Genomic DNA, 17,635 nt, shown 5'->3' on the forward strand with positions numbered 1-17,635 from the left:
TCCATATTCTCAATATGGCACATCTAACATAATGATTTTTAAAATCCACATTAACCTTGACTTTGTCGTACCACAATTATCCACGCCACCCAAGTCTCAGGTTTTGTCCTTCTAACTCCAAAAGCCTTCTATTTCTCACCAGTACCTCTCTTTCATCCAAACCAAACACAAGCTGCAAAATACAATTTCAAATCAGGTAGACCCAGTCCTCCTCTTTCCTTTGCATCTTGTAAAACCTTATATTTAACTTGTGGTTTTTTCCCTGCCACACAAATTTAGATATATCCTTCTGCCACTGTTTAAATGGTGCATCAGTTGTCAAAACAAGTATTGTCTCATATAAAAACATAATTCTAGGCAAGTCATTTTTATCACAGAAATTCTCTCCAGCAATGATAGTTATAGTTTCTCCCATCTTAACATTTTTTAAACTTCATTCTGTGTCTTAACATAGTTATTTTGAAATAACATACAGTTCATATCTGTCATAGTGATACCCAGATATTTTACTTCTTCTCAATCTTAAAGCCTGTTTTATTCATCAATTCTATTTTCATATCTTTGTTAACATCTTCGTCTTCTGTTAATCTTGAAACCTGCTAATTTAAAAAATTCATTTAATTTGCCCATTAATGTTTCAATTCCCTTTAAAGGATCTTCCAAAACCAACACCAAGTCATCTGCAAAAGCCCTTAACTTATAAGTTTCCTTTTATTTATTGATAACTACTCTAGGTACACCATATTGCACCTGCTATACAGCAAGGATGAAGTACCAGAGAAGCTTGAAGAATATCTTCCCCATGTAAGCAATACGTTTTATAAAATGCCAGAAATACTTCATGCAGATAATGGAACTGAGTATACAAGAGGCTAAACGTAAGCAATCCTGAGAAAACATGGAATTATGTTCCAGACTACTGTACTATATAACCCAGAACTAAATGGTGTTGCAGAGAGGATGAACCGCACTTTGTGTGAAAGTGGACGGAACATGCTTTTTGATTTAGATATGCCTACCATGTACCATCGGAAGATGAGACCCCCAGGTCGGAAGATGGTCAAAATGCTACTGGGGAGGAACAGAGGATGAGCTCAACTAGCCCCAGACGTGATGACGCAGCTAGCTCAAAGCCGAAAGGACGGCTAGCGGCCGATGATGCTGGTGGTGAACGGCGAATCCGATGTTCTAAGGATCAACACACCATTGGAACCTGGAATGTAAGATCTATGAGCCAGGGCAAATTGGATGTGGTTATTGGTGAGATGTCAAGATTAAAGATAGACATTCTGGGCGTCAGTGAACTGAAATGGACTGGAATGGGACACTTCACATCAAATGACCACCAGATCTACTACTGTGGACAAGAGGACCACAGAAGAAATGGAGTAGCCTTCATAATTAATAGTAAAGTGGCTAAAGCAGTGCTTGGATACAACCCAAAAAACGACAGAATGATCTCAATTCGAATTCAGGGCAAGCCGTCTAACATCACGGTGATCCAAATATACGCCCCAACCACAAATGCTGAAGAAGCTGAAGTAGAGCAGTTCTATGAGGATCTGCAGCACCTACTGGACAACACGCCTAAAAGAGATGTTATTTTCATCACAGGAGACTGGAATGCTAAGGTGGGCAGTCAAATGACACCTCAAATTACAGGTAAGTATGGCCTGGGAGAACAAAATGAAGCAGAACATAGGCTGATAGAATGTTGCCAAGACAATTCACTCTGCATAACAAACACTCTCTTCCAACAACCTAAGAGACGGCTTTATACATGGACTTCACCAGATGGACAACACCGAAATCAGATTGATTACATCCTTTGCAGCCAAGGGTGGTGGACATCTGTACAGTCAGTAAAAACAAGGCCTGGAGCTGACTGTAGTTCAGATCACGAACTTCTTCTTGCACAATTTAGGATCAGACTAAAGAGATTAGGGAAGACCCACAGATCAGCTAGATATGAGCTCACTAATATTCCTAAGGAATATGAAGTGGAGGTGAAGAATAGATTTAAGGGACTGGACTTAGTAGATAGGGTCCTGGAAGAACTCTGGACAGAAGTTGGCAGCATTGTTCAGGAGGCGGCAACAAAATACATCCCAAAGAAAGAGAAATCCAAGAAGGCAAAATGGCTGTCTGCTGAGACACTAGAAGTAGCCCAAGAAAGAAGGAAAGCAAAAGGCAACAGTGATAGGGGGAGATATGCCCAATTAAATGCAAAATTCCAGAGGTTAGCCAGAAGAGATAAGGAATTATTTTTAAACAAGCAATGCGCGGAAGTGGAAGAAGACAATAGAATAGGAAGGACAAGAGACCTCTTCCAGAAAATTAGAAACATTGGAGGTAAATTCCAGGCAAAAATGGGTATGATCAAAAACAAAGATGGCAAGGACCTAACAGAAGAAGAAGAGATCAAGAAAAGGTGGCAAGAATATACAGAAGACCTGTATAGGAAGGATAACAATATCGGGGATAGCTTTGACGGTGTGATCAGTGAGCTAGAGCCAGACATCCTGAAGGGTGAGGTTGAGTGGGCCTTAAGAAGCATTGCTAATAACAAGGCAGCAGGAGACGACGGCATCCCAGCTGAACTGTTCAAAATCTTGCAAGATGATGCTGTCAAGGTAATGCATGCTATATGCCAGCAAATTTGGAAAACACAAGAATGGCCATCAGACTGGAAAAAATCAACTTATATCCCCATACCAAAAAAGGGAAACACTAAAGAATGTTCAAACTATCGAACAGTGGCACTCATTTCACATGCCAGTAAGGTAATGCTCAAGATCCTGCAAGGTAGACTTCAGCAGTTCATGGAGCGAGAATTGCCAGATGTACAAGCTGGGTTTAGAAAAGGCAGAGGAACTAGAGACCAAATTGCCAATATCCGCTGGATAATGGAAAAAGCCAGGGAGTTTCAGAAAAACATCTATTTCTGTTTTATTGACTATTCTAAAGCCTTTGACTGTGTGGACCATAACAAATTGTGGCAAGTTCTTAGTGGTATGGGGATACCAAGTCATCTTTTATGCCTCCTGAAGAATCTGTATAACGACCAAGTAGCAACAGTAAGAACAGACCACGGAACAACGGACTGGTTTAAGATTGGGAAAGGAGTACGGCAGGGCTGTATACTCTCACCCTACCTATTCAACTTGTATGCAGAACACATCATGCGACAAGCTGGCCTTGAGGAATCCAAGGCTGGAGTTAAAATTGCTGGAAGAAACATTAACAATCTCAGATATGCAGATGATACCACTTTGATGGTTGAAAGTGAAGCCTTATGATGAAGGTGAAAGAAGAAAGTGCAAAAGCTGGCTTGCAGCTAAACCTCAAAAAAACCAAGATTATGGCAACCAGCTTGATTGATAACTGGCAAATACAGGGAGAAAATGTAGAAGCAGTGAAAGACTTTGTATTCCTAGGTGCAAAGATTACTGCAGATGCTGACTGCAGTCAGGAAATGAGAAGACGCTTAATCCTTGGGAGAAGAGCAATGACAAATCTCGATAAAATAGTTAAGAGCAGAGACATCACACTGACAACAAAGACCCGCATAGTTAAAGCAATGGTGTTCCCTGTAGTAACATATGGCTGCGAGAGCTGGACCATAAGGAAGGCTGAGCGAAGGAAGATCGATGCTTTGGAACTGTGGTGTTGGAGGAAAATTCTGAGAGTGCCTTGGACTGCAAGAAGATCAAACCAGTCCATCCTCCAGGAAATAAAGCCAGACTGCTCACTTGAGGGAATGATATTAAAGGCAAAACTGAAATACTTTGGCCACATAATGAGAAGACAGGACACCCTGGAGAAGATGCTGATGCTAGGGAGAGTGGAAGGCAAAAGGAAGAGGGGCCGACCAAGGGCAAGATGGATGGATGATATTCTAGAGGTGACGGACTCGTCCCTGGGGGAGCTGGGGGTGTTGACGACCGACAGGAAGCTCTGGCGTGGGCTGGTCCATGAAGTCATGAAGAGTCCGAAGCGACTAAACGAATAACAACAACCATGTATTGGGGAGAAGCAATTATGGCTGCCTGCTGTCTTCAAAATCCCTTACCTGCCAAAGCAACAGAGAAAACTCCATATGAACTATGGAATGGAAAGAAACCTGATCTGAAACACATTAAAATGTTTGGAAGTAAAGCCTATCTACATGTTCCCAAAGAAAAATGTACAAAGTGGGAAGTTTGTGCTAAGGAAGGTATCCTTGTTAGCTAAAGTGACTCTCAGAAAGGGTGCAGAATCCTGCACCAAGGCACCAATAAAGTAACCATCTGTAGGAGTGTGATTATTGATGAAACCTCTGTCAGTCTAAAGTTTAATGAAGTGAGATAAGCTGCCCATTGTGAAAAGAGCCCTACCCAGTACAACAAAGTACTGAGATTGAAGTCAAGACAATTGATAAAACTACTGAAAAAGAAGAAAGTAAATAATCTGCACTCTAGCCATCTAACTGCTTCTTGTTCTCTGAATTGAGGTGTCAGCCAGGGTTCTTACTTGGCAAGGGGAGAAAATAATTTCTTGCTTGAAGTCTTACTTTGTACCAGCCTCTCCAAAAGCTGTAGCTGAGTGCATGGGGGTGTATATGTGTGATGTGCAAGAAATGTCTGTGCTGTAGGAGGAGAAGGAAGAGGCTGCTTCCTAGGCATTATCTTCCTAACATTCCTGAGGCAGTAGAGGCAAAGATTTTATTATCTTTTCAGCTTCACAGATCTCTTCAGAGTCCACAAACATTATTTTTGCAGCTGATAAGAGGGAGAAATAAATTGCATCTTAGCATGTTGCCATCATTACAGAAATCCCTAAATATTTTGGACTTGGAACAATGTGGTCTTCCAGGGTTTGTGATTCTGAGTTTTATTCAAGTATAGAACAGCATAAAAAAGAACTAAGAAAATAATTTTTTAACAGAAGTTGCCTTCCTTCTACATTATAAGTGAACTTCTGATACTTTGAGGTAAAACTACAACATCCGGCCTATTTTATGTAGAATTTTTTTTTAAGCCTGAGGGAGAGGAGGCCTTAATATTTATTTCTAAGATAGCCAATACATTTTAACATTCTTCATTTTTCCTAATCAAAACAGTAAGTTGTTCCAATAAAAAGAAAAAGAAATGTGCAAATATTATCAAATAAAGATGCTGCTAAATTGGACAAACAGACTCTTTCACAGAAATGTCAACTTTCGACATCAGTATGTAATGGTTGCCCAGCCCAAATACTCAGACTCACAAGAGGTTGCTAAATGAAATCTGATTTATTAGGGAACTTAGGACAAATACAGAGAAAGCTGAGAATGACAGAAAGCGCGCCAAATACAAACTTAAACCCTTCGTTGCACACGTAACCCCGCCTCCCTACCAGCAGAGCCGCCCGTCCCAGGTGCTGGCAACTGTCAGATCTTCTAGCCTGGGAAAGTAACCTTGAACACAGGAGATAACCCAAATACATTCCAAAATCACAGCCAAGAGATAAACCCCTCCCAACAGGAACCATCCTCCCGTCTAAGATGAAAGATGAAACACGCATCCAGCTAATGACATGCGAAACGAACACGCATCCAGCTAATGACATGCGAAACGTTACGATGTATCAAACACATTGAAACGGCGAACATGACACAGTAGTTCTTTACAGAATTTTCAGTCTGGTTGTATGATTGCCATTTTGTATTAGTGGTTGTTATCCAGGTGTTACTAAGGTCTCTGATAATGATGGTGGGGAAGGAGAGGGGAAAAAATTAATAGGAACTCACCATCTCCTCACTAGTTCATACAGGAACGACTAGTAAAAGACTGATAAACTGTCCTCCTTAGGACTTTGGGAGATAAACTGAATTCTAAGAGGAAAAACAATCCAGTTGCTGAGATTTGTGTAAGCTTGTCCTATACTCTTTTAATAAAATAGTTATGAAACAACAATATAAGCTATATCTGTATGATAGTGGAATGCTGTAGTCTATTGTGGGTTCCCCACTTCTGGAGGTTTTTAAGAAAAGTGTGGACAGTTACTTCTCACAGATGGTTTGACTGATTGGTTTTCCTGCACATTGTCCAGGGGTGAATTACACAGTCATTTTAACTTTATAAATCTATAATTCTATGACATATCCATAGAGAATCTCTGGAAGAATCTTGCTTTCTCTGGTGGTGAAACAGCCAAAACCTTGAAAACTTAGATGGTTAAAACAGCCAGGGAGGGATAATAGGAAGTTATATCTGGGTTGTCATGTTCACTGTTCCAATGTTCCTGGTACATCGTAACATTTTGCATGTCATTTGCCTGATATGTGTTTGATCTCAGGAGGGAGGAGGATTCCTCTTCGGGGAGTTGTTATCTCTTGGCTGCTGGGTTGGAATGTGTTTGGGTTATATCATGTGTTTAAGGTCGCTTTCCCAGGATGTGTGGAAAACGGTGAACAGCACCTGGGAGGGGGGTGGTTGCTATGGCTGGGCGAGGGGAGGGATTACGTTGGGAGCCGAGGGTTTTTAGTTTGTATTTGGCGCGCTTTTCATTATTCTCAGCTTTCTCTGTATTTGCATACTATTCTTCCAATAAATCAGATATCATTAAGTATCTGCTTGTGAGTCTGAGTATATCAGGATAGGCAATCATTACAGGTAGTAGTAAGCTTTTCCTTGGAGGAAAGGGAAGTTTCAGCAGCTTTGAAAGGTGCTGTTCAAGAAGCCAGCTCTGAATGCAGTGGAGACTGACAACTATTGTCTTATCTCCAACTTTTGAGGAATTGAGAAAGTGGTGGGCTGCAATTACAAAAAGCTAGATTTGGATTATCCAATTTGGATTATCTAGCCCCATGACAGCTTGGATTTGGGCCTAGTCAGGGACAGATGTCACACTGGTTATTGTTTTGGATTACTTATAACTGAACTTGAAAAGAGTATGGGCATTCCTGTCCACCTGGGCCTTTAAATATTGTCATCCATAGTATCTCTCACGACCAAGTAGCAACAACAAGAACAGACCACAGAACAACGGAACAACGGACTGGTTTAAGATTGGGAAAGGAGTACGGCAGGGCTGTATACTCTCACCCTACCTATTCAACTTGTATGCAGAACACATCATGCAACGTGCTGGCCTTGAGGAATCCAAGGCTGGAGTTAAAATCGCTGGAAGAACCATTAACAATCTCAGATATGCAGATAATACCACTTTGATGGCTGAAAGCGAAGAGGAACTGAGGAGCCTTATGATGAAAGTGAAAGAAGAAAGTGCAAAAGCTGGCCTGCAGCTAAACCTCAAAAAAACCAAGATTATGGCAACCAGCTTGCTTGATAACTGACAAATAGAGGGAGAAAATGTAGAAGCAGTGAAAGACTTTGTATTTCTAGGTGCGAAGATTACTGCAGATGCTGACTGCAGTCAGGAAATCAGAAGACGTCTAGTCCTTGGGAGAAGAGCAATGACAAAGCTCGATAAAATAGTTAAGAGCAGAGACATCACACTGACAACAAAGGTCTGCATAGTTAAAGCAATGGTGTTCCCCGTAGTAACATATGGCTGCGAGAGCTGGACCATAAGGAAGGCTGAGAGAAGGAAGATCGATGCTTTGGAACTGTGGTGTTGGAGGAAAATTCTGAGAGTGCCTCGGACTGCAAGAAGATCAAACCAGTCCATCCTCCAGGAAATAAAGCCAGACTGCTCACTTGAGGGAATGATATTAAAGGCAAAACTGAAATACTTTGGCCACATAATGAGAAGACAGGACACCCTGGAGAAGATGCTGATGCTAGGGAGAGTGGAAGGCAAAAGGAAGAGGGGCCGACCAAGGGCAAGATGGATGGATGATATTCTAGAGGTGACGGACTCGTCCCTGGGGGAGCTGGGGGTGTTGACGACTGACAGGAAGCTCTGGCATGGGCTGGTCCATGAAGTCACGAAGTGTCGGAAGCGACTGAATGAATAAACAACAAATAGTATCTCTCTGTATTTTGGATATAATTTTAATTAAGAATTTTAATTATAATAGTAAAAACTAATGCTAAACTTAGAGAAAGAGAAGAAAATGGAACAAAAGAGTAACAAGTGTAGGAAAAAAGAAAGAAGAAAGAATATAATAAAGAAAAAGAAAATAAATATATAAAGAAGTGACTTCCAACCTTCATCACAACAAGTATAAACAAACTATAAGGTTTGTTCACCTCCCTATAAGATTAAATGGATATCTCTTCATCCCATATCCCATCCCTTATCTATAAGCAAATCCATAAAACATCAACTTTTCAATCTTGGTGTCAGCAAAACATCCATAAAAGTTGCCCGACTTTGCAAAAAAAAATGTTATTTTAACCTTGATGTCATGGTTCCTGTTTCAGTGTTCCTGTGAACATTGTAACTAGTTTCCATGCCATGCCGGTGTTGACATGTGTTACTGTTTGGGAGGGGGCTGCTCTTGTTCTTTGTACCAGGCACTGATATAGACACTTTGGAATGTCTATTTGGGTTATCTCGCCTGTTCAAGAACACTTTCCGGAAGACTGGCAGGAACCGTTAGGAACACCTGCAGGCTGCAGGGAGTGGACTCTTTCTGACTCTGGGGGGAGGGATTGGAACTGTTTAAGCTTTAATTGTTTGAAAGACCCTCATTTTTGCCATTCTCAGCTTTGCTCTTGAACTTGCATACTATCCAGTGATAAATCAGATATCCATAAGCTTCTTGTGTGAGTCTGGTTGGAAACTTGGGTAGGCGTTCATCACATAAAGCTGAGAATCTTTAATTTCATTAAATCAAATAAACCAACTTTATATTCCTTCCTTTTCCTTCTAACAGTCTTAATCTTTAATTCAGTCAAAGATTGTCATGGGATTTTATTTCTCTTCAATTCTTCTTTATCCCATTGCACAGAGTTCTTCAAGGCTTTAACAAGCCTCTTTCATAGATCTAATAAGAAAACATTTTCCACATCATTCTTTTGTTTTATCATTTGTATTACCCTTTTAATTTTTAAAACTTCAGCCAGTTTCTTTTGAATACCTGGTAAAGTGTCCTTTTCCAAATCATTCTCTTGGCCTGTCATTTGTAATTCCACTTTGGTACTTCCTCTGTCTTGTCAGATAAAATTTGTTCCATATCTGTCATTCCTTCTTTAACACTTTTTAGCCATAGTCTGTCCATAAAAGCAGACATCAATATCAGTGTTGATATTGTAGTTACTAATTTCTGGCTCCATTCTTCAAAGATCTCCTTTAATATTTCCGATGTTATAACATTTTGTGACATTTTGTCAGTCCCAGTATTAACTGACATCAAGAACAAGCTTGTATTTTTTTTCTTCTGCTTAGAATCTTTAGTCCTCTCTAGTGTCCAGTTTCTAAAATAATCACTTAACTTTGTTATGCCTAACAATAGCCAGGATAGACAAAATAAGTCTGTTTCCCATTAGAAGCTGTTTATTTTTTATAGTTAATTCCAAAATCTTAAAGTCAATATTCCAAATTTATCTGGACCCTTAATCCATTTATAACTTTCTTAGGGTTATTTGGCTTTTTGCTGTTCATTTCAAATTCTTTAAGTTCTTAAGCTTATAATTTTTCTTTTGTTCAGAATTGAAGATGAACTTACCTGATGACTTTTCAAACTTGTCATTCCGAAGGTCTCTAATAGCTTTAAGATGATTAATAGGCAATTTCCAAAAGTGATTAGAAAGTGAGGTTTGTGAACTTAATGTCCTTTAAAAGGCTCTGCCACAGATGCGAGCAAGATGGCTGATCCCTTTGTCTCCATAGAAAACTGCTGCCTTGCAGTCTCCTTGTGAAGAGCAGCCATTCAGAACACATGCAGAGAATCTCCTGTCCTCTGTTTATCTGGAGGGGTTTTAAGGAAATGGTCTATTGACTGGTTCCTTGGTCTTTGCCACGGTCGTTGGCTCTGCTTTCGGAGAACTGTCTTCAGTTTGCCATACCCCTCCAGGAAGTCCCATCCATAGTATCTTTCTGGACCTTCTGCAAAGGTGGAGACACCATATTATGATGGTTTTCCTTCCTTCCTGAGTGGTTGTCCAATCAGAAATAGTGGGGGGAAAGGTACTTTATTTAAGAGAACAGAGGAAAAAAATAACAAAAAGAAAAAATGCAGTAACCACAACATAAATTTAATCCAGTTACTCCCAAGCAAGTGGACAGAGTTCTTGGGTTGTTGAGTTCTGCCACTTCTGTGTTAGATCCATGTCCCTCCTGGTTGGTCAAGGCCTCCCAGGAGGTGACATGTAGATGGATCCAGGTGTAGTAAATGTTTCTTTGCAGGATGGAGTACTTCCACATGCCTTGAAGGAGGCACTGATCTGCTCCCTCCTCAAGAGGTATTTACTGCACCTGGAAGCACTGGACAATTTTCATTCAATCTCCAACCTTCCCTTTTGGGGGAATGTTGTTGAGAAGCTAGTAGGCCTATAACTTCAAAGAGCTGTGGAGAAAGTAGATTATCTGGATCTCGTACAGTCAGATTTCATGCTGGGAAATACGATCATGCTTGTGGATGATCTCTGGCAAGCCTGGGGTGATGTATCCATCCTGACCCTACTTGATATCTTAGTGGCTTTTGATGCCATCAAACATATTATCCTTCTGGACCAGCTGGGGGGTTGGGAGTGGGAGGCACATTTCAGTGATTTTCCTCCTCCTTTCAAGTCCAGTTCCTTTTGGTGTTGGGGGCAGAGGTTTAACCGTATGCCCCTGCTTTATGGGGTGCAGCATCACTCAACTGTCTCCCTGCTCCTCTTTAACATCTATATGAGACAGCTGGGTGAGGTCATCTGTTGGCATTGGGTCAAGTACCATCTGTATGCTGATGATACTTAGTTTCACATCTCGGCCTGTTCAAGTTATGCTGTTGAGGTGTTTTCAGTGCCTAGAGGCTGTGCAGGTCTGGATAGGGAAGAACCGGCTTCAGCACAGCCCTATAAGACCAAATGGCTGTGGGTTGTAGAGCTCCCTGCATCTAGTGAATTGCCATCTTTAACTCTGGCTCGGGGCTCATCTCAAGTGTGTGCTTAAGTTGCTTTCTAAAGTTATCTTTTCTGCACTTTAAAAAGTTTCAGCCCCTTTTGCCTAGGTAACAGTTCCTGCATATCTCTGTCAAGGTTATCTTCCTTACTCTCTATACAGTTACTCATGCCTTGGTTACCTCCGGATTGGACTACCGCAATGCTCTGTACTTGGGGCAGCCCTTGAAGAGCACTTGGAAGCTGCACCTGGTCCAGAATGCAGAACACCAGTGCAGTGTGAGCCGCACTGGCTCCCAGTATGCTTCCAGGTGCAAATCAAAGTGCTTTGTAACTTTTAAATCCCTATATTGCATGGGGCCAGGTTATTTACAGGACTACCTATCTGATGGTTTCTGCCCATCCTGTTAATTCTAGCAGGGTGGGCATGTTCTGGGTCTCCTCAGTGAAATAAATTACTAATAAATAGAAAATGCTTTTAAAAACTGATTACCAGCAGGTAAGTTTTAATTTTACATGAAAGGCATATTTTTACATTGACAACAGAATAGTAGATGGAAGTGGCTCTTCATCAACAATCTTGCAGATTCTTGGTATATAACAGTTAAATAAACTTGTGTGTCTTGATCTGTCTCCTCCCACTTTATGAATTATAGAAGGAGGATGAATATCCACGATGTTATAGATTACATCAGTAAGTTGTTTAGTGAACTAGAACGTTCCACAGTTCGTGTTTCATCTTGTATGGACGTCTAAGCATGTAGGATTCTTTGCTGGAGATGCTCATATTCAGTCCATTGGATACTGAGGAGGAGGACAAGGCTAAAGCTGAACTCTCTTAATGCAAATAATAACTTACACAATTTTGACCATGCTAGAATGTTATAAACTATGTGCATATAGGAGGGCAATAAACACATTTTAAGGTGTCTGTATTCTTGCAGGTATCCTGTTTTTTTCATCCAACACGAAGTGAAATAACAAGCCTTGACAGTGGAAATATAGATGATATTTTAAGTAAGTATTGTTGAATGCTTATACAGGACATTTATTTATTTATTTTCTTGATTTATATAGCTGCCCATCTCACAATTGTGACCCTAGGTCCAACCTATAGAACCCAAACCCAGGAGAGCATTAGATCTGCAAGGATCTACAGAAAGCTAGTAGGGCTGGGGCCAAATGAATTGGGGGCATGGGGTATGATGTTCCAAAGAGCAGGCACTATGATAGATAAGGCCCACTTCCTTAATACATAACAGATGGGACCCAGAGCATGCCCAGCCTGCCAGATCTAGTGGGCCAGGCAGAAGCAATTGGAGAAAGGCGGTCCCACAAATAAGCTGGCCCCATGCCATGAAGGGCTTTAACCAGCACCTTGAATTGCACCCTGAAGCCTATGGGAGTCAGTGCAGTTCCTGGAGCAGTGGTGTAACATGGGCAAACTGAGGTGCTCCCATAACTGCTTACACTGCCTCATTCTGCACCAGCTGCAGCTTCTGAGTGGATTTCATGGGCAAACTTAAGTGCATTGCAGTAATTCATTTGGGAGGTGACCAAAGCATGAGTGACCTTGAGAAATGCCTCCTGGTCCAGGAAAGTGTGCACTTGACACACAAGATAAATATGTGCAAAAGCTCTCCTAGCTAAGGCTGCCACATGTTCCTTGAATAGGAACCATGGGTGTAGGAGGACCACCAAATTGCATATGAGATCTGTCTAGGGCAGTGGAATCCCATCAAGAACTATGGATGTAAAATCTCTGGATCTGGGAGGCCTTGAAACCCAAAACCACTTGGTCTTGCTAGGGTTTTTTAAAATTTACTTACTGGACTTATATGGCTGTCTATCTCATATAATGACTCTAGGTGGCTCACAACAACCCCTAAAAACATGGTTAAAAACAAAAATACCCTTCCCCCCCAGGCCCCAGGTGAAATATCCTTGCAGCTCAACCCGCAACCTAGCCCAATGCTTGGGGGAAGACCCAGGTCTTCACAGCCCTCCAGAAGGCTAAAAGAGGATCCCTTGGATCTCAGATGGGAGGCTGTTCCAAAGGGCTGGGGTGGCCACCGAGAAGGTGCGCCTCCCATTGGGTGGCAACATTTAAGGGAGGGGACCTGGAGGACGCTCATCCTATCTAATGTAGCAGGACAGGCAGATACCCTCAGAGAGAGGTGATCCTGCAAGTAACCTGGCCCTATGCTATGTAGGGCTTTAATGGTGATAACCAGTACCTTGAATTGCACCTGCAAAGCAATTGGAAGCCAGTGCAGCTCACGTAGCAGTGGTATTACTCGGGTGAACCATGAGATACCCCAAACTGTGCATGTCGCTGCATTCTGGACCAGTTGCAGCTTCTGGACGGTTTTCAAGGGCAGCCTCACATAGAACGCATTGCAGTAATCCAAACGGGAGCATGGGTGACTGTGAGCAAGGCCTCCAAGTCCAGGAATGGGTACAATTGGCACACAAGTTGAATTTGTTCAAAGGCCCCCTAGGTCATGGCTACCACCTGCTCTTTCAGCAGGAGCCATGAGTCCAAGAAGACCCCCAAATTGCATATCAGATCTGTCTGGGGGAGTGTTACCCTGTCTAGAGTTAGAGATGTGAACTCTCCTGACGCCAGGGGAGCAAAAACCCACAACCACTCCATCTTGCTAGGGTTGACTCATAGCTGGTTTCTCCCCATCCAGCTCCAGACACTGAGCCAGCACCTGAACAGCATACTGATGATACCAAATCCCATGCTTGTGGATGACCTCTCCCAAGCAGCTTCACATAGATGTTAAATAGGAGGGGAGGGACCTAATATAATAGGCTCACATAATAGGGGCCCAGGGCTGGACCTTTCCTCCCCCACTAGCACTGACTGGTCCTGGCCATGGAGAAAGGAAGAGAACCAGTGCAAAACAGTGCCCTCCATTCCAGTCCCTGGAGCTGGTCCATGGTCGATGGTATCTGCTGCTGCTGAGAGATCCAAAAGGGCCAGGATGGACAAACTACCCTAAAAAGAGAAGGTTGGAAACTGGACAGAAATTATTCAAAACCATAGGATCCAAGGATGGCTTCTTGAGGAGAGGGCAAACCACCGCCTCTTTCAAGGCTGGCAGAACCACCCCCTCATGCAAGGAGGCATTTACCACCGCTTGTACCCAACCACATGCCTCTTCCTGGGACGCCTTAACCAACCAGGAGGGGCATGGGTCCAGACTACAGGTGGCAGAGCTCATAGCAGTAAGGATGCTGTCCACTTCCTCAGGATTGACTGTTTTGAACTCTTCCAGATAACCAAGCTAGGACTTGCCTCAGTCACTTCCACTGGATCTGCCCAGCCAGAGGCCAACTCCCAATGAAGTCAAGTGACTTTATCTGACAGGTGCCTAGAATAGTCCTCACAGCAACCCTGCAAGGTCTCATTCCCCCCCCCCCCCAGACTGGCCATCTGTGGGCACAATGATGGGTTGAGTTAAAGCCTGTTCTTCCCCATCCAGACATCCCCTCCCTAGCCTCCAGGCATTGAGAAAGAACCTCAACAGCATCATTTGTCAGCCTGAGGTGGAGATGTGCGATAGATACCTAACCTCATGCTGATGGATGACCTCACCTGCAACTTCATGTAGGTGTTAAACAGGGATGAGGAAAGAACAGAACCCTGGGGAACCACCCTTATCTCCCACCACTAGAACACTGTGAGTTCTAGTCCCGTCTTAGGCATGAAAGCCAGCTGGGTGACCTTGGGCCAATCACTCTCTCAGCCCAACCAATCTCACAGAGTTGTTGTTGTGGGGAAAATAGGAGGAGGAAGGAGTATTAGGTATGTTCGCTGCCTTGAGTTATTTATAAAAAATAATAAAGGCAGGATAAAAAATAAATAAATAAATATCTCCATCTGCCCATAACCACATGCTCCTGCTTGCCCCCTGCCCCCCCAACTAACCTCCACCTCCCTGAAACCAGACCTATAGGCTTGAGTTGTGTTCCTACAGGCATTGATTGACCAGTCAGATTTTAAAATACTCTGGGAAAAATATTTAAGAATGGCTATTTTCTCAGTCCGTTCCTACCTATAACTGCAATCTTGAGTATACTTGCACAATATTGAAGCACAAATATTTAGAACCTAATAACATTTATAAGTAGGTAATGTTATAATGCTAAATTAAAATCAGATTTGACAAAGTTTAAAAAGTATTATTCTCTTTGGAATTTTATCATTGCTAGGAAGAGAATGGAAGCTTCCATAATACAAATACCAAAGCAAAAACATTAGGTATATGTTATGCTTTAATCACACTAAATTCAATAGAATGTAAATTACTATGGTTAATGAGTCTCATGCTTTCAATGGGGCTGGTTTCAATAGTGTATCTAATAATGCTCTGCAAATCCTTCAAAATAGGTGTTACAGGATGAGCATATGAAGCACCTCTTTGCAAACTGTTAAAGCAGCTGTGTCTTTTTTCCAGGTGACTTGTGTGACCTTTTAGTAGCTGCAGCTTTCAAAGCAGCCATATGACCCTGGGTGGGTGGGGGAGACTTTTAAAGTATTTGCACAGCCCAAATCCCTAGTTTTGTCTGAATCAGAAACATTATTATTATTTGGTTGCATGTAATCTAGAGCAGGGGTGAGGACAGGAATCCGTATTCTCTGAAATATTAAAAAAATAATTGTGGGTTTATTTTTATCTCTTGTGACTTAGTTCAAAAGAGACTAACTGAATGTTAATTCCCCTTACTGTGATAGCTCCCTGCTAGCTAGTCATGTGAAAGTGCAGCATAGATCCTAAAACATTAATAAGGAATTTTGGCTTATTGTTCTGATTTCTAGTTTGAGTAAGTCTTAGCTTTGGAGTTTGAAAGTCTGTGTTTCAAAATTCAGAAGACTGGTGTGGGTGATCTCACAAAATGGCTGCCATGCTGGGTGTTGCACAGTTACAAAAATCTTATTTCCCAGATCAATCAGTGAGGGTAAAATAAAGTAATCTGACCCAAATCGCTATAAGGAAGAAATTAAATTGGAGCTCCAAAACACAAAGCAGTTACTTTATTAGAACAGAAAAACTGGATTCCGCTCTTTCACAGAACACAAGATTAATGAAGTTCCGAGTCAAGTAAGTTCACCAAGAAACTTAAGGCAAGGGCAAGTTCTGAGATCCAAATACCACATCAAATACACGCCCCCATGAAGGACAGCAAAAGCTATTCTTGATATGCAAAACATCCATCTATTTTGCCTTCTCAATGTGGACCAAAAACCCTACATAAAACAGGCACAGAACAAAACATGCTCAGTGCAGCACACAAGCATCCCTCAAATTGAGGGTTATAGTGCTACCCACTTTATTTGCACAAGGAATGACGGTGAAAGGCTATGTATTATTTTCAGATTGGAGTTACTAGTTTAAGTAATGGTAAAATCAGTTTTGAGCCAAGTAGATCCTTTGCTATTCCATTTGTGCTGGTATTTTTAAGTCGTGTATTTACTGTATCCAAAACCTATGGATTATTTCAGCAGCATTCACTTTTCAAGGAGCAGGGACACTGTAAAACAGCATAGAACAATGTACTCTAGAAAGAAAGATGCCCACTGAAATCTTAATTGAACTAGAGGTGAATGTCTTTTCAGCGTGAGGGCAAAAAGAAAGAGAAACTAGCTTAATAATTCTGTAATTGAAACAATATTTTTTTATGAGTTTTGATTTATCCAAATATTGCCTGCAGCCCTTCTGAAAATTGTAACTTTATTATTATTTTTCTATGCTGTTGTTCAGGCTTTTATGTATTGGCTTTATGATTTTGGCTTTGTGATTTTTTTGGTTTTTGGCTTTTATCTATTGGCTTTGTGATTAATACATTAATTAATTTTTCTTTTTGCCAGACAATGCAGATGTTGCATTAGTGAATTTTTATGCTGATTGGTAAGTAATTCTACACAATCACATGTTTTTATTAATATAGAAAGAGGGATTATTTTCTGTTTTTTAAAAGCATTTATACATGTAAGATACTCAAACAGAACCTTTGGAATATAGCATTTAGTACTTTTCAGACTAAATATATGAATACAGATAAAGTCACTCGGATTCATTCCCAGCTGGATGTTGGCATGGATATTGAACCAGTGGAGATGTCTGGGGTGGTTTCTTGCCCAGTTATCTGGGAACGGTTTGACCTTGTTGCTCCTGAGGAAGTGGACAGGATTCTAGGGAATGTGAGCTTGGCTACCTGTGTTTTAGGCCCGTGTCCCTCCTGGGTAGTAAAAGCTTCCTGGGAGGTGACTTGTGGGCAGTGGTTAATGGATCTTTGGATGAGGGGGTGGTGCCCCAGCCCTTTAATGAGGTTGAGGTTCACCCCCTTCTTAAGAAGCCATTGCTAGATCCCACCCTGATGGACAATTTTTGTCTTGTCTCCAACTTTCACTTTTTGGGGAAGGTTGTTGAGAAGGTGGTCACTCTGCAGCTCCAGAGAATCCTGGATGAAAACGATTATTTGGACCCCTTTCAGTCGGGTTTCAGGCCTGGAGATGGGACAGAAACGGCATTGGTTGCACTTTTTGGTGATCTCTGGTGGGAGTGGAATGGCATGTGTGCAACCATCCTTGCTCTGCTTGACCTCTTGGCAGCTTTTGATACCATTGACCATGGTATCCTTCTGGA

General features: G+C 41.7%; 1 protein-coding gene across 1 annotated transcript in view; it reads left to right on the forward strand.

Moving 5' to 3' along the window:
* The window catches only part of ERP44 (endoplasmic reticulum protein 44), an 88,070-nt gene that overhangs the window by 27,385 nt on the left and 43,050 nt on the right, over window positions 1–17,635 (forward strand). The window contains exons 2-3 of the mRNA XM_063304257.1: window positions 11,921–11,993; window positions 16,858–16,897. Coding sequence (XP_063160327.1) covers window positions 11,921–11,993; window positions 16,858–16,897 — 113 coding nt within the window. The remainder of the gene's footprint in view (window positions 1–11,920; window positions 11,994–16,857; window positions 16,898–17,635) is intronic.

Source organism: Candoia aspera, chromosome 4, assembly GCF_035149785.1.
Source record: "Candoia aspera isolate rCanAsp1 chromosome 4, rCanAsp1.hap2, whole genome shotgun sequence".
Classification (NCBI taxonomy): domain Eukaryota; kingdom Metazoa; phylum Chordata; class Lepidosauria; order Squamata; family Boidae; genus Candoia; species Candoia aspera.